At 42.1% G+C, this 18446-nt stretch overlaps 1 protein-coding gene across 5 annotated transcripts in view; it reads right to left on the bottom strand.

The window, feature by feature from the left end:
• caskin1 (CASK interacting protein 1) overlaps positions 1–18446 on the bottom strand; it is a 121563-nt gene continuing 103117 nt past the window's right edge. For 4 of the 5 annotated variants that reach the window (XM_072368648.1, XM_072368646.1, XM_072368650.1 and 1 more), the window contains 8 exons: positions 11592–11693; positions 11199–11337; positions 9634–9777; positions 8310–9493; positions 7903–8208; positions 6940–7519; positions 5531–6035; positions 1–4898 (listed from right to left, as the gene is read on the bottom strand). In XM_072368648.1, coding sequence (XP_072224749.1) covers positions 4802–4898; positions 5531–6035; positions 6940–7519; positions 7903–8208; positions 8310–9493; positions 9634–9777; positions 11199–11337; positions 11592–11693 — 3057 coding nt within the window. In that variant the 3' untranslated portion in view covers positions 1–4801. The remainder of the gene's footprint in view (positions 4899–5530; positions 6036–6939; positions 7520–7902; positions 8209–8309; positions 9494–9633; positions 9778–11198; positions 11338–11591; positions 11694–18446) is intronic. The other variant, XM_072368647.1, reaches the window with a different exon arrangement.

An 18446-nucleotide genomic window follows, 5' to 3' on the forward strand; every position in this document is an offset into this window, starting at 1 on the left:
GCCATCCATATATATACAGTATATATTCTATACATTATATACATGGACTCATGTATAGTCCATAGTCTATAGAGTAGTTCCACTCAGAGTTTCATGTGCAGAAACGTGGAACATTCTATATAGTGACTGTGTTGTTAGGGGGATTAATATGTTGAGGTCCCTTTCTTGCTGGATTCAAGCTAGTTCCTGATTGGGATCACTTCAAACTCTAACTGAAACATTTTTTAAGGACGGATCTCTATTCTTGACACGACATCTTGTTTCTTTGCATTTGAAGTTGAGTTTTAAATGTGTGACATCTGTTCCTGTTACATACGTGTCCCATATATAAATTAACATTCAGGTTAAATGGTGACTGCAGTGTATGCAGGGCTCTTTCCATCTTGATCACCTCAGAACACAGATAGGAAACAGCTAAGTATTTCACACATCAAACAAACCAGATGTTAGTGGGCTCGCTGGTTTTCTTTCCATTTATTCATTTTGTGACGTCAGTTTTGTCATCTGTGTCTTTGAAGTGCATTTCGTCAATCTATTTTTTCTACATTAAAGAAAAAAATGCCGTGCAGCTAGCATGTGACCACATTTTGCGAAGTGGGTAAAGTTTGGCTGTTTTGTTGGAAAAAGACGTTTGTCCAGTTGTTCAGTCGGATAGAGAGGACTTGAGATTTCTTGCAGGGCAGCTAAAGTGTGAAGTAAAACGAGGCGGCAGCAGAAATTTCAAAGTATCATCAAGTATGGAAAAAGAGAAGCGATCCCCTGATTTTGTACATACCCATCTACTGTATTGAAGTCAGACCAAAATCACAAAGCAAGGCACATGTTTTAAAGTAAAAATGAAAACAATGCAAAATATAATAAAAGTGAAGAACAAGAGTTGCTTGTATTATACACATTGCCACACCTGGACACATGTAGGCAGAGAAAACAATATAAATAATAATAATAATAATCATAATAAAAAATAACACTTCCTGGAAATATCCCAACATGGTATCCTACAATGATTCATTAGCTCAGACCACTTAAGCATGGAGAAGCAAACTGATTCAACACTCAGATTAGATCTGTTTACTTTGAAAAATACTTTTCAGGATCACACACACAATCATAAATACACTTCTTAATTTTTTTTTTGCAAATATCCATTTATATATATATAATCTCTATGTGATCAGAATTTAAATACCACAACTATTCTCAGAATTGTTATTTCTTCATATATGAGGAGTGTGGCTGCCATGAGACCGTGAAACCTTGATTTTCTTAATGGGCCGAGTTGGAAATGGATAAAATTGGACTGTAGCACCAACTTCCGGTCAGTTATCGTACAGAAATAAACCATCAGGCTTCACAGATCTCCACCGCTGCTCACTCCATTCCGACAGCTTTTTATTTATGTTTTTTTTTTTCAATCCCATTTACACAAAATCATGTCAACACACAACAGTAACCACGGTGATGCCGGTGAGAATGGTGATGATGAAGATTGTCATGGCAAAACTGGTTGAGTGGTTGGAAGCGAGAGGGGATAGTTGGAGTGTCAGGATGTGGATTGCATTGGATTTCATTTAATCTAAACAACACATAATCATGAAACTGGGGGTGCGTTATTGAGGCTGGCCTTATTAACCAGATCCGCTATCATCTAGATGTGACCAATCTGCATTGAATAGAGGTATTTCATGTCTGTTGTTCCAGAATTAACTGACATTCATTAATTCAAGGTGTTCTGCTGACCCAGTTGTAGCACAATGGTACTGTTTGACCTTTAGCTACCTCACCACATTGTATACAGGGCATGGAATATTAGCATTCACTGCCCAAAGGTTTTTAATGTTCAACACACTGAGTCAGAGCAGTTTTAATGTAGATTTAATAAACATAAAAGAGGCTTCAAAAGGACACATCTGAATCATTCCCAGGGCAGCCAGTTACTGAGAAACCCTTTGTATAATCTGGGGTTTTCACCCAGGTTTTAATTGTAACATACCATATACATTTAGGTAAGTTAGCATTGTGGCAAAGCTGCCATCATGAAGCCCTGGATGCCAACATTACTGAAAAGCAAAAGACTGAATCTACAATAACATATGGTCTGATACCACACCGTCTGCAACATAGTGTAAGAGCTTTTAAGAAAAAAAGAGTCCTTAAAATCTTCTAGTTTGCCAGAATATTGCCAGATAATTCTATGTTTGGAACAACATTTGCTTTTGGGCCTGACATCATCATGAACAGCATTCCCAGCATGAAGCATGGTAGTGGCGCCATCATGTCTGGTCAGGGTTCGGCCACAGCTTTACTTGCCTTTGTATACGTTGTTTTGGCCACTGGTGGCCTTTATATGACTGGAGGTGGACAGGAAAGAGGGCAGAGAGTGGGGGAAGTCAGGCAGCATAGGGCCAGCTTTGGGCCAGCTGCATCGAGGACCTACAGCATCTGTACACGGGGCGCCTGCTTAATCAGTCGAGCGCCCCAGCTTTACTTGCCTTTTAACCATGTTCTCACAACAACAGCCGACTCAGTTGTGAGCACAATTATTTACATAACTGCCTATGTGCTTTACTTGATATGCCAAATAAACAACACATGGTGGCAACAGAGGATTTTGATCCTATGTTTGGTGTATCTGGGAGGTTGGAAAGAAACCAAAACATAATTTAGACTTTTACAACTGTGACGCATAAAGTGAGAAAAAAAACATGGCTGCCTCTGGGTCGCTCAGTCGCTTTGCTATTAACAACAAATGCTCACTGAGGAAAGACATGAGCTTATAATGCTGAACCAGGACTTTGTCCATTGTCTTAATTAATTGACAATAAGAAAAGAAAGATAATGAGCTTAGCTGATGAGCTACCTTTATTAGGAAATCTGACTTTGTGCCCAAGTTTTCTTTCTCTTCTTTTTTTCCAATTCAGAGATCATATTTTCAACTTCAGTTGCAGAATATGCAAGGTTGCCATTATACACATGCATTTATGTAATTAAAAGCTTGTGGTAGCAAGGGCTACCCCCATAATGCTGTGCATTTGTTTTAAGCAATCAAAATCTGCTTGGTCTGTGCAAAGCCGTGGACGCAGCAACAATGCTCCTGCAAATTAGTGTTATTGGGGAAGCAGGGAGGCAAACATGCAGGAATGATCCTGTTGGAAACACGTTCCTGAAAACCGTTTTCAGCCTTTTAGTTGGGAACTTGGAGATTGTTGTTTCCAGTAGCAAAGTTGATTTTAACAGAAGAAGATGAGAATGCAACTCAGAATAAGTGGCTAACAGGCAGGCTAATAAAGGTAGAACGGTTTTCCCGACTTGCAACCACAACAACGGTCAACTTGGGGACTGATGGGTGTTTTTTGGGGCAAATGGAACACAGCATCTGGAATTGTGTGTATTGGATGTCGACATAAACAGTGTCAAAAACAAACATTAAATTTACTATGACTCAATGCTGCACAAAATTTAAAATCTGAGAAACAAGAGATCGGTGGTGTTGGGTTGCTGCTTTGTTTACGGCAAAAGTTTAGGTGCCGCGTCAGTAAGGGGACAGACTGAGAGTGGACCTTACTGGGAGACCTGAGCTTTGCTGCTTTAACTCATCAGTCAGCAGTGTTTTTGAAGCCCTCTTTCTATATGCACAGCTATGACTGCGGTGCTTGTGCTGCACTACACGAGGAAGTTTGGCCTCATCTCACCATTGATCCCGAGAAATGTCAGACTATTCTGTCTCTGCCCTTCCATACTTCTCAAAAACACTCCCAAACTTTACCTTATCCCCTAGGCAACCTGACGTAGCCATACTACAGTTTTCCCCTTCCCTTTGATTTCACTTCATATTGTGAAGACTCCGGTGCGCGCATGTGTGAGCGTGTGTTTGTGTGTGCACGCAAGCCAGCTGCATGGGTCATTGTGCTTCTCCTGTGTGTGTGTATATGTGTGTGTCTGCATATGCCGGCTGATGATGAGCATGTGACAGAGATGCAGCCAGGGCCGAAAACTGTATTTGATCCTGAAACTCAACTTACACACATCTGTCATACTGCCTCGATTGATCACATGCACAGACACACACAGACACACACACACCCCTCAGGAGCTGAATAGTCTCGTTTTGGTCACAGATAAAAAAATTTCCACCAAGTCATTTACATCATCACAACACCAGAGGTCACCATTCCACACAGAACCAAGACATTAAACCAAAGAGCTAGAGATTTATATTTATCAGTATATCATATATTACTGTGCTAATGCAGGACTTTTTCAGTAGATATAAACTCTCCATGCTTAGAATGTACACATACCACACTATGAGTCATTACACAGTTGGTTTTTCAATCAGTATTAGTATTTGTTCGCTGAAAGAGTCTATGTGGAGTTCTTAAAAGACTGCAGTCTCCTCCACTTTGGTGTGTTTCTTCATCTCACCTGCTTAAGTATTACTTTTTCTATTTCCTCTCCCTGTAAGTCATTTGGTCCTTTTTTTTTCTCCCCCCCCCCACAGTCCTTGTCTTTTAGTGCCTATTCTTGCTCTTTCTCTCTGCCACACGTCTGTCCAGGCCTTTGGCGCTGTTTCATCATCGTTCTAGCATCGAGCGACTGGAAACGGGAGGAAAAGGGAAGAATGGCGTTTTTTTGTGGAGCGGCGGCGGACGAATGGACGGACAGCAGTTAAGAACGTAGAGGGGACGAGCACGGCAGAGAGAGGAGGAGCGAGAGATAAGAGAGGCATGCCTTGCGTTGCGCCATCTGAGTCATTCCTGATGCAGTGTTGCCGTGGAGACACGCTTATTGGTTTCTGGAGTTACTCCAACATGGCGTCCAGCTGGTCGGCCAGGTCATCGAACATGCTGCCAATGTCATCGAGAATGCTCACCGTGGTCTTCTGTTCAACCACAGAGCTGGATGTGGACAAACACACACACACACACACAGAGGCATAAGATTACAGCATCCGATAGGAAAAGATACAAACCACTATTTAAAGATTTGTGAAAGCAGTTCTAAAAAAGGTGGTGCTGATAAACATTTTGATAGTCATTTCTTAAGTTCAATCTCACTGAGTTGCAACAGAAAAGAAAAAACATTTTAATAGCGTTCACTCCTCTTGTAAGTAACTAAACCCTTAGACCACTCCTGAAAATTTGATGAAGCAGTTCCATAAAAGGACCATTGATCTTTCTGACTGGACCACTGAGGAACAGGTCCTTGCAGTGCTCAGATAATATGTAAGGTCAAGTTTTCCAGAGAGCAGCGTGTTTGTACTTAAAAGGAGTAAATTTGCCAGTGCAGTGAGTGGGAATCTTACCTATAATAACAAACAAGCTAAGGACTTGCATGTAATGCAGGCAGAAACATGAAGATGTAGATGTGGGTTTGTAATACAGAGAGTTGCTGCAGAAACTTAGTCTCAGTCTAAAGAAGCCATTACATGGCTTCTGTTGAATGTAAATGTGTTTATTGAAAAGTGGGCGGTGAATTGACTATGAATGTGTGCTGTGCTGATATCTGCTTGTTTGTGTGTGCTCCTTACTCTTCGTGCTGGAGTATCTTATCCTCCACAGCCTGCAGAGCAGCAGCCAAAGATGCGCTCGTCTCCTCCAACTTCTGATGCACCAAAGAATCCATGCCAAAGTCTGTTGTTGCAGTGGCCGGTGGTGTGAACCCGCCCCCTGCAATCCCACTATCCACTGACACGCCCCCAATGGAGGAGCGGGGTGGCTTGACGGGAGGAAGGGTGGGGCTGGGAGTGGCAGGGGTCTGGGGTGTCTGTGGCGTAGTGGGGGTCAGTGGCGTGTGAGGGCTTTGGGAAGCAGGGCTTGTCGGCTTGGCATTTGGTGGGCTGGGAGTGTTAGATGGTGGGAAGGAAGGGGGTGAGCTGGTCTGCCTGGTCACTGTGGATTGCTGCTTTGCTGGGGCAGGAACCGTGGTCGAGGAGGAGGGGCTGGTCATGGAGTGGATGAGCTTGGCTGGTTTGGGTGCTGTGGGTGGGGGCGCTGGTTTGGGCGAGACTGGTGGAGGGATCTTCTTACCTTCAACTGCACAGAGAGGGAAAATGGTAATACAAATTTAGTGACCAGCCACAGTCATTCCTGGGGGCCTAAGTTTATTGTGAGTAATTTACTACTCTAAGCCAAGAGTTGTCATTTATGACATAAGCTTATAGTGATTGGTCAAAAGGGCATAAAGGTACATGAATCGGCTAAAACATGAGTGAACAACAAAATCTGCCATTATTCTGGGTATCATACCCATATCCCAGTGGAAACATTGGTAAGACTTAATAAATCAGCCTTAAACAAAACACAAGGACATGGACTGAAGGTAATCTCCCAGCATTACTGAGCTTGTGTGCAGTGGAAGTAATAAAATGTCTGCTTGACATTCGGGGGTGCAAATGCAACAAGAAAAAAAGAAAAACCCTTGAGGGTATGTTGTTATCAGTGGAGCTTGACATTCCCTAACTACCCTCAGGGTGTTACTTGAATGGTTTTGTCTGAAAGCCCCTTATGATCCCTCCGATTTGTTTCTGTACCAACTGAGAATATATGAGAATAAAAAGTCTAATGAGGATAATTTAAATGTATCCGCAGGGGTTTATTCTAACAGCTCTGATGATCATTCATCTCTCTTTGATTTAGCTGGTAGACTCCAAATCCAGAAACTCAAATTCATAAGTTGTTATCCATAAAAATTAAAAACAGCATAACATTTGCTTACACAAGCAGCCTAAATTATTTTACATATATTACAGCACAAATCCCTCTTGCCCCCCATGTAGCGGGACAATGTGCTTGTTTTATAGGATGGGGGTCAGGTGTAACGAATCTAACGCACATTTCATGACATTTCATGAACGTCGTTATTAAGGCTGACTTTTTATGCCATGTCATGATGCTGGGATTTTGAACAGATATGATCACAGACACACAAAGTGAGTACCTGGACTTCCAGGCGTCCCAGGGCCCGGCAGCGGAACTCTCTTATTGGAGGCAGCATGTGGGGGGGTCTGAGGTCCTCCCTGTCTCTTTATCTGAGCCACGATAGGCTTTGGGGAGACTGGGGGCTTTGGTTTCCTCACAGGACCTCCTTCATTTGCAGCTGGAGCTCCTTGGTCCAAACTGTCCCTGCGAGAGGCTGCAGTCACTTGTTGAGGTTGATGTTGGGGTTGAGGTTGCAGTTGTTCCGTCACGCCAGCATCAGACACCGGGCGGCGTTTCACGGTGGCCGTGCCGTTCTGGAAGGGGACTGGCTGTGTGGTGTTAGGCTGTCCGGTGCCCACAGGTTCTCCGTTAGTGGCAGCCAGTTCTGAGAAGCCATCAGGCTCCTTGTCGCGGCTCTTGGGCCGCCGTTTGACCGTGGACGACTCCTGGAGGGTGAAATCTGAGCCGTTGGGGTGTGGCTTGGAACTGCGGGGCCGTCGCTTTAGGGTAGCTGTAGCTTCAACCATGTCTTCCTGGGTATAACCGCTGTCTCCCTGGGGATCCTGGCCGTCACCCTGCAGGCAGACACAAAATACACACTAACGGAAAATTCATACATTCGTGATAAGAGGTCATTCTTGCACAAACAGTCAGAGCATTGACAAAGATACATGGAAAAGACAAATAAAGCTTATCGAGCACAGACAAGTTGCTATGGATTTGTAATAGATCACATTTAACTTTAGCACATTACATAAATAATGTAGGTAGGTAAGATAGATAGATAGATAGATAGATAGATAGATAGATAGATAGATAGATAGATAGATAGATAGATAGATAGATAGATAGATAGATAGATAGATAGATAGATAGATAGATAGATAGATAGATAGATAGATAGATAGATAGATAGATAGATAGATAGATAGATAGATAGATAGATAGACAGACAGACAGACAAACATATATAGATAGTTACCTGTCCTTCTCCTTCTCCTCGACCCTGGCGACGGATGGTAAGGCTTCCCTCCTCGGCAAACGGCAGATTCTCTGATGAGCTACCGCTGCCTCCCGAGCCAGGGTGGGGGGAGGACGGGGGTTGGGGCGAGGAGGAATTTACGGAGGGAGGGGAGGATTCGAGCTGGGTGGAGGATGGCGGTACTGGCACAGGAGTAGGCTGGTCCCACCTGGCAGCTGCCACCAGCTCAGTAACAGGGCCACTGATGGTCCGCCGCCGGTTCACCACCTCGCCGTCCAGACCGATGGCATCACGTGTTTTGCCCACCTGGTTTAACACACAAAACACCATAACAGTGGTTCACTATGCTTAACTTGTTTACAACTAAAGGTAATACATTTTTCTAAAGACACAGGTAGGTACCGTACCTGCAGGAAATTCTTCTGCAGTGCCATCCCTTTGGCTCCACCCCCTATTGAAGACATTTCTAACATGGCGGCAATGCTCCTCACGCTACCCACACTGCTCGTCTCCACAGCAGTCGTCTCCACAGACATCCCGAGGTCACTGGCTCGCCGCTGTTGGTGGTAAGGCACATCCAACATCCCCCCTGTGGTCGTGTGTGTCTGCGGCTGTGCATTGGCCTCTGTCAGGTTGGAGTTCGAGCTGGAGATAGCAGAGCTGGAGCGTTTGGGAGGTGGCGGCGGTGGACCTTTCTTCTTCTGACGCAAGGCAAAGGACTGGGCCTGGCCCCGGTTGGCAGCTTTGTCCTGATTGCGGACAGAGTGGCTGCGGCTGACGCGGTGGGTAACTGTGGCATACTTCCTTCCCTCCCCTCTCACAGCGGTCGAGGCTTGACCTCCTGCGACCTCTGTGTCTCTTTCTCCTCCACCTCGTCCTCCTCCTTCCCTCTCATCGCACTCTCCGTCTGAGACGGCATATCGGTTGAGACTGTGTGCACGTTTCTGCTGAAGAGCCGAGGGTTCTGCTCCTTCTGCCTCTGCCACTTCGGCCTCAGGTGGTAGACAGAGGAGTGGGACCTGTGGCTGCTGGCTCTCTCGAACTTCCATAACTTGTGTCTGTGGGTGGGGCTGAGGGTGCACCTGGTGCTGCAGCTGGACTTGAGGTTGCTGCTGCTGTGGGAGTTGACATGGAGCCCCACGGTGGGTTGGAGACTGAGGCGGGTGGGAGCGTGGCGACTGAGGTTGCTCCCCCTGGACTGACTGAGGAGAAGGCTTGGGCTTGGTCTGTGGGGAAGCAGAACTCTGAACAGAGGAGGTAGAGGAGGAGGATGAATTCCTGGTCTTGGTAGGTGTGTGAGGGGGTGTGTAAGGAGGTGCAGGCTGGGAGTGGGAGTGACGGTGTTTTCCCTGCGAGGACACGCTGCCTCTATGGGAGGAGGTGCTTCCTTGGCTGCTCTGCTGCCTCATAGTCCGTGCCTCCTTCTTGGGCGGCCCACCACCACCTCCTCCTGTGATCACTTCATCGTGGTCTTTGCTGAGGGTGCGTGTTCGCTGAACTTTAACCTCCTGACCTGGCTGGGTCATGGCACTTTGGAGCTCGGTGCTCAACTCACTGTCCTGGAAGGTGCTCAGCTTCGGAGACATGAGCTCTGACAGAAGAGAAGATTTTATTTCAATATCAATAGAGGTCTTATTAAGTATCGACAGTCCTATTAGAGAAGCATAACTTCAGTGAAAGTGTTTAGGAGATTTCATTCAATTGTAATCAAACTATCGTCTGTTAGCTCACCATCTGGGGGCGGGCTGTCCATTGACATGACTTCCTGCTGCTGTGTGATTGGCGGGGGCTTCTTTCTGAGGGAGGCCCGCCCATCTGAATTGCGCTGCATTTCAGCGAGCCGCTTGACTGCCAGCATCAGCTTCTTCTGGTGACCTAAAACAGTGTTAGGTTGGAGTCACAGTTCAGCTACATTAAATAACAATTTGGCCGTTGTTATGATAATAACAAACATGTAGATCTTCCCTCAATATATGAACATAAACCCTGAAACAGGCAATAAGATCAAGAGGACTGTCTGGCAACACAAGTTGACTTATTTGAAAAGATCTGCAGCTAAGTGTTTTTCAGCTAACTACCTAGCATAAGGTAACACTAGCATAATGCTACTCCAGCCTGTGCACGGTATGCGAATCACCCTGACACTGCACTGTTTGGTATGAAATGTACGGACTATGCCCACTTGTGTTCAAGGAAATAGTTTTTTGTTTCTCGATGGATGATTTTACGAGGCAAATGTTAACAGGTTTCCCGTCCACTTTTATGTGTGGAAAAAATAAAACAAACATCAAGGGGAGAGTTTCACTCTTCTTTCGGAGATTAAGGTGACTGTCATTAGGATGGACGTTCTTTTAGTTGATACACATATGGACAAACAACGCATTTGGAAATGAGGCTGAATTGAATTCCAATTGGCTTGAATTGGACTATATTACTTAAGTACCTTGAGATGACAATTGTTGTAATCTGGCGCTATATAAATAAAATTTAATTGATTTGAATTGAATCGCAATATAAACTACATTTTAAGTTTACACTTTTAGAAAAATGTTAGCTAAAGTTGGATGAGGTAAAGTTAACTAGAAGCTGTTATTTGGAGGTAGTCTCTAAATTGCTATTTTTGCACTTTTTTTATTCATTTTTTGTATTCAGAAAACCCCTAAACTAAATTAATAAAATTAAGTTTTCACTTGATTGTGTTCGAAACCCAGTGATCAGTTTGACTGCAAAGCTAGTAGTTTGTTAGGGTGATTGCTACTTTGTTTATCAAAGTTCCTGGTACGCTGTACAGTCTTACTGAAATCCTTCGCAAAAGTTATAAAATGTTAGCGTACTCAAGGCAAATTTTGAATTTGGAAAGATTAAGGTGAGGGTGATTCACATACTGACAAACAACGTGTAATTGAGGCATAAAGCTGCATTGCAATGCATTTTAGGTGGCTAAAGTTGGGAGAAGTATAGTTAGCTAGAAGCGGTTTGGAAGTAGTCACTATGTTGTTATAACACTGTGTTTTTACTCTGATTTTGAGTATATATATATATATATATATGTATATATGTAAAAAGTGAAGATATTTACATTTTTGACTTAGCAACAGGTCTCTTTCAACCCATTTATCTGTTCATGTGGCCAAAGAATACATAAACCAGGCTGACTCAGTAATAGAAGATTAGCTTTATAAGCTTGATGATGGTACCTGATAGTAGACAAAAATTCTGAATCTACCATAAGGGAGATCATATATTATAATACATTTAAAAAAATGCATTGGTGTGTACACAACATATGTGTATACCTAGTTTGGTGATGCCTATTTCTTGCAGGTCTTCCCAGGTGATGTCAGTGATAAAGTCAATGTTTTCGTAACCGTTCAGCACCAACACCTGGTGGTACTGGCTGAGACCGATGGCAGACAACCATTCTCCCAGGTTGTTCTGGAGGAAAACCAAAAACAAATGTCTGCTAATCAAGCTTAACAGTTCAAGTCACGATGGATCAGGGCTGACCAACGTGTAGCTCTCATAAGTGGACAATAATGGCCAGCACAGCCTAAAGAAAAGACAGGATGTGCATCTTTCAACCAGATAATGAAAATATTGCTCATAGTTTTAGCACGATAGGAAACACTTTACCAGGAAGGGGTCTTGTGGATGTCTGTGTGCGTGTGTGTTTGTTGAGCTTTACTCACAGGTTTCTGATCAGGCAGCCACTCTGTGACACTTAGCTTGTTAATCTCCGAAGTCATCTTCTTTCTGTGACCTGGTTTAGTTATTCCAATCGCTGTGAGATCCTGCACACACACAAGCAAACTCACATGTAAGACACTAGTGACATTTTCTTCCACAACATGGTGTAAAATCACCCCAAGAGTCCAGCAGTGTCTCTCTCTCCCTCTCTCTCACACACACACACACACACACAAAGAGGAAAACTTGCAAACTCAAGCGACAGAATGACATCTGATGAAAGCTTCCGCCAGTTTAGGAGGATGGAGCAGATATGCAAATGTGTCAAAATCAACAGAAAACCAAGGGGAACAAAAGCAAATGTCTGCAGTGGTAGGAAGCATCTAATAAAAAGAAAAAAGAAAGCAAACATAAACCCGATTCTTCATGAAATTGTCATTTAAATTTTGTCTCACTTTTTTCAAACAAAAAAGACACATTTATTTGTGAATTACAGTCACGCATCAACCGATAAAGAAGCACATTATCATGATAATTTTGCTCTCGTTTAACTCGGGAGTAGTTTTATTAGACACACAACAACACACTTTTACAGAATACACCAACATTCGCGCCCACGATTCACACACCCACCCACAGAGGCGATTACATTACTCATATCAGAGGAAGAGACCTCCATTCTGTGAGATACTTTATGCCTTATGAGAAGCCTTTTTAAAGTCAGCGCTGCTGCGACCCCTTCAACATGCACGTAGTGTATATACATATAAATAATTTATAAATGCTGAAAATTATTTATATGTTGGTGAGCAGAGAGCAGCAGTGAAATTGCTTTGTGTTGGGGGTGATGGAGGAGTCAGGAGGCCGAATGGATGGATTCATACGTCTGCTGTAAGTTCATTTTTTAATGTGGTTTAGTGCAGGGGATTCAAATGGTGGCTCAAAATTTAAAAGACATGAAGACATGATGTACAATTTAAGACATGTTTTATTCATTACATTAGAACTGATCGCAAGTTTTTTACAATCACATTGGAAACCCGTTGAAAACTTTAAACATAGGAGCTAAATGAAGACTGGTTGAACGTAACTATAGAAGCATGATTAATCGCTTCCCTTCATATTTATTTGTTTAGTTTGAGCAGGTAACAGCGGGTAGTTATTTAACCCTGAGTGCAAAGGCAGTGAGATAGGAGTTCATGTGGTCGGATGAGTCTAGATTTGCTCTTTTCCAAAGAGTCATTGGAGTAAGAAGAGCGACAGATGAAGTTCTGCAGACTCGTACCTCCTATAGAAGCCTGTGGAAGCAGCAGCATTATGATCTGGGGTTGCTTCATTTGTCAGGTCGAGGTCCAGCAGCATCATGTGCCCATAAAATGAGGTCATCTGACTACACTGGATCACCAGGTATTTCTATCTGTAGATTTTTGATGACAAGGCATGATCCCAGCTAACAATGTGAAAGAGCGGTTCAGGGAGTTCCTGTTATGTTTTGGAAGGAAAATCACCAGAATGCTCTTCATGAATGAGGATCACAACAGTTCTCCACTGGCTGAAAAGTCCCTTGTGTGTACTTTACACCGAACAAAAATACTTTTATTAAAAGCACTTTTAATATATTTCTGCACACTTTGACTAATATTATTTCATTCTTATTTGATGCATTTTTATCTAAACAACAATACTTTAACTCTTCCTTTAACTCTCAGCAGTGATGATTTCATGAGATTCTTCATCAATAAAATTGTTTCTATCAGAGAGAAGATTAATGGAATCCTTCCCATTATTATCACTGATGTATCATCAAGTAGAGCAGCTTTAGAAGTATCTTTCGAACCTGAATTGTATTTAGACAGCTTCTGTACAGTTGATCTTTCTGAGCTAACAACAGCAATAGTCTCTTCTAAACCATCAACTTGTATTTTAGACCCAATCCCAACCAGACTGTTCAAGGAGGTTTTCCCCTTAATTGACACTTCCGTATTGGATTTGATCAATCGGTCTTTGTTGATAGGATATGTACCTCAGACTTTTAAGGTTGCTGTAATTAAACCTTTACTTAAAAAACCTACTCTTGATTCAGAAGTGTTGGCTAATTATCGACCTATATCCAATCTCCCTTTTTTGTCCAAAGTTCTTGAAAAAATAGTTGCAGTTCAACTTTGTGATCATTTACATAGAAATACTCTGTTTGAAGAGTTTCAGTCAGGATTCAGAGTGCATCATAGCACAGAAACAGCACTGGTGAAAGTTACCAATGATCTTCTGTTAGATTCTGATAGCGGACTTGTTTCTGTGCTTGTCCTGTTGGATCTCAGTGCTGCATTTGATACGATCGATCACAGCATTCTGTTACAGAGACTTGAACATGTTATTGGGATTAAAGGAACTGCATTAGGCTGGTTTAAGTCATATTTATCTGATAGATTCCAGTTTGTTCTTGTAAATGAAGAATCCTCCTCACACGTTGGAGTAAGTCATGGAGTTCCTCAGGGTTCTGTGCTTGGACCGATTCTTTTTACTCTATACATGCTTCCATTAGGTAACATTATTAGACAGCATGGCATAAATTTCCATTGTTATGCTGATGATACTCAGCTGTACTTATCTATGAAACCAGATGAAACCAACAGGTTGGTCAGACTACAAGCCTGTCTTAAAGACATAAAGACCTGGATGACTCAGAACTGTCTGCTTTTAAATTCAGACAAAACTGAAGTTGTTCTCTTTGGACCTGAGCGCTTCAGGGAGAAATTGTCTAGTTATATAGTTACTCTAGATGGTATTTCCTTGGCTTCTAGTTCTACAGTGAGGAACCTTGGAGTTATTTTTTACCAGAATTTATCATTTGACGCACATATAAAACTGGTTTCTAGGACTGCCTTCTTTCACCTTCGTAATATTGCTAAAATCAGGGACATCCTGTCTCAGGGTGATGCAGAGAAACTAGTCCATGCATTTGTTACTTCAAGATTGGACTACTGTAATTCCTTATTATTGGGCTGTCCCACATATTCTCTGAAAAGCCTCCAGCTGATCCAAAATGCTGCAGCCAGAGTTCTGATGAGAACTAACAGGAGAGATCATGTTTCTCCAGTTTTAGCTTCTCTTCATTGGCTCCCTGTTAAATTCAGAATAGAATTTAAGATTCTTCTTCTCACATATAAAGTTCTTAATGACCGAGCTCCATCATATCTTAAAGATTTAATTGTAAGGTATTTTCCTAACAGAGCACTTCGCTCCCAAACTGCAGGTTTACTTGTTGTTCCCAGAGTTTCTAAAAGTAGAATGGGAGGTAGAGCCTTCAGTTATCAGGCCCCTCTCTGTGGAATAAGCTGCCAGTAAATGTCCGGGAAGCAGACACCGTTTCCACTTTTAAGATTTTACTGATTTTACTTGTACTGTTAGATTTTAAGATTTTAAAAACTTTCCTTTTTGATAAAGCTTATAGTTAGGGATGGCTCAGGTAATCCTGAAACATCCCATAGTTAAGCTGCTATAGGCTTAGACTGCTGGGGGACCTCATCTGTCACACCTTTCCTCACTTTGCTCTCTTTTTCCCCCTGTTTGATTTCACAATTGATTTTATGTACATGTGACATTATTGTGGTTATTAACGTATGTTTCCCTGTTCCAACAGATATCCTTTGAATGGCGTTATGGTGTTTTTCCCCCCTCTTTTCCCTCTTTTCAGTCTTCTCAAACCCCAGCTGGTCGAGGCGGATGGCCACCCTTCCTGAGTCTGGTTCTGCCAGAGGTTTCTTCCTGTTAAAAGGGAGTCGTTCCTTTCCACAGTCGCCACAGGCACGCTCAGGACTGGAGATTGGACTGAAGACAAGTTTCGGTGCAATCTGTTGGTTTCCTTAGCTAGGATATTAATTTTTTTAATTGGCTCTATATGAATTAATTGGATTATGATTACAATGAATTGAATTCCAATTGGCTTGAATTGGACTATATTACTTAAGTGCCTTGAGATGACAATTGTTGTAATCTGGCGCTATATAAATAAAATTTAATTGAATTGAATTGAATATATGCTTTTTTAATCCGTCCTCTTGGCCTACTTTTGTTTATACAATTTAACTTCTTAAAGTATTAGGATTTCAGCCTTAGAGGACCAGACCATAGTTGTCTACTAGTTATCTTGCAAAATTACTTCATACACATGATAAAACATGAACTGTACCATCAGCATGACAATAACCTTTTTTCTTTTGGTAAATTCCAATGTTGGGATTTCATGCAAGTGCAGTGTGACATTTCTGGGGTCAGAGACAGGGGAGGATATCACCAGCTCATGGGTAAAGGGACAGAGGTTAAACCAGGACAGGTGTGATGGGAGGCAGGGAGAGGACAGCTGAGGTCACATTGGTTATGTGGTTATATTGTGATCACAAGTTTTTTTCTTTCTTTTTAAGGGGAATGATGTACATGCATCTTGAAAGCATCAAGGACAACACAAATCAAAGTCGTTCAGACTTGTTTCCATTGTGGTCCTTGGAGGTGGGTGATCGGATCTCTGGGGTTCAGGGGGTCAGGGTTCAGTTGCCTTACCTCCGGGGTCATTCGGCTAATGGTGGGCAAGTCATACCCAGCACCCAGGAAGTTTGGAGCGTAGACCTGCAGTTGAAAGTCGCTCAGCCATTCGACAACGGCCTCTGAGCTCTACAGGAGAAAAGACAGGGGGCATGCAGTCACTGGCACCGTGTCTGTTTCTTCAACAGCCACTTTTCATCAGAAGGACCAAGTAGGGTCGAACAGGGGCCACAGTTTAGTTACTATAGAAAGGATCTGTTTACCATGTCTGTCCTGTTGTTGTTGCTTGCTGTTGTGCTTTACTGTGTGAAACATACTGTTTATTATACATTTATGAATGATTATAGTGACTGACCAACATTAAAACCTGGCATCTTAGAGTACTTGAATTAGCCCTGATTAGCCCTTCTTGGCTCTGTAGTGAAAACTAGGCTAAAGTTAGGATGGAGGAAGACCTGCCCTAAGTATCTTAAATGCTACAATTAGAGCTACAGACAAGCAACAGCAAGCTAATCTGCATTTGGTCCTGTTTGATGTAACATTTTGATGCGTTTTAAAGTCTGAAGGAGAGATGGAAAAAATTTTCTAAGCGGTGCTTAAATAGTACTGACGTGTCTGGTCCTTTAGGTCTGTTTTGAGAACAGAAGCATATTTGTTCAGTGAAACTGACGAGTGACTTACATCATGGATGCTTCTGTGGATTAGCTTTACTTGTACTGTTAGCACAGGCAGGCGGACCACTCAAAATAATGACTAACATGTTGACTGTTAGCTGCATTGTGGTAAAAATGTATGACCTGATTTAACTAAAATTTGATTTATTGATTATGTAAACGTATCTTCAATATCTTCTGCAAATAAGAAATGCTACAACGCCAGAAAACACAACCAATTACAACTAAAAATGTAGTAGTTTCTCTATTTATTCTTTTTTCCGTGCTATATGCTGTCATGTCAGTGGTAACATCACAATTTTCCTGTGTTCCTGTATGCAGCAGTGCTTTGAATGCTTAGCAACTCTGTACATTTCATAGAAACAATGACCCTTTATTTCCTATGCTAACATTAGCTTTACTAGCCAAACAATGTCAACCACATAAGCATAATCACGTTTTTCTCAGTTGCTTTCAAATCTGGCACATATATTTCTTCATATAAGCATATCCAGATAAAACAAGACGCATATAAACTTCCATTGATGTGGCTCTTACTGTAAGTTTAACTAAATGCTTGGCCTCCCACAACAGCTATTTTATTAGCTGTGCTTTAGCTTGGACCTTATCATTTCCAGATTAGTTTATTGCTGTGGAAACAACTTGCTTAAAATCTTTACCAGTTAAGATTTCCATAAATTTTGCCACCAACTTAGGTTTAAGCGAGTCATGCAATGTCTTGCTCTTAATGCCTTTGACCGGCCAACAGGTAAAATACTGTAGCAACAGGAACCTCTTCATTGTGTTGTAATAAAATTGAATCTTAATCACAACTTGAGCTGAAAACCACACTGACGTAGTTATTTTTAAAATCTTACTTTGACATGGAAATGATCTTATCTTTCTGCAAAGTTTTGGTGTAGTGTAAAGATTTTCCTGTATTGCACTTTGAGCTCATGTGCCTCCATGTCTGAGATGAACTTTGCATGAGCTTTTTAATAATGTAAGAGGAACTATTAAAGGTTTGAAGAAACAATTAACAGATTTTATGTGTGGCTATGCTCTGTAACTTACAGTTTAAGGCAGGGCTTTTTTTTTCTTTTTTTTTTTATAATGCCAGTTATATCCCATCACGTTTGCAGCATCAGTGTGTTTGGCTTTGCACACCAACTCATTATTTCTTCCAGATGACTTTTCTGTTTTGGTCCATGACCATATCTGACTAAACCCTCACATGTAGACATTATATGTAAGGAAGTCACCATATAGGGACTGTCTACTGAAACAGAAATGAGACTTGTTAACTATAGGTGTGTGAGTTATAAATGGGATTCTTACAGCCTTCTTTAAGCAAAGTTTTTCTGCTTGACATCTCGTAGGAATCAGATGAAAGCACACGATCCAATTATTTTAGTAAAATCTAAGAACTTTTTCATAAATGAGGACCCACGGATGTTTTTTTTTGTCTCTTTATCTTTATCTCCTTGTTTTAATATCTTTCTGTGAGCCTCTTTTCTTTCTCGTTCACACTGTCCCTCAGAAATGATCGGTGTTCCCTCTCATCTTTCCTCCATGTTACCCTGTCGAGGGAAGTATCAGGATGGGTGCTGAGGAATCAGGACTCTACTATAGCTAACAGATGGTCACTGGAACATGGCTTACATA

The sequence above is a fragment of the Leuresthes tenuis genome, unplaced genomic scaffold (assembly GCF_036924035.1).
Source record: "Leuresthes tenuis unplaced genomic scaffold, fLeuTen1.0.hap1 SCAF_17, whole genome shotgun sequence".
Classification (NCBI taxonomy): Eukaryota; Metazoa; Chordata; class Actinopteri; order Atheriniformes; family Atherinopsidae; genus Leuresthes; species Leuresthes tenuis.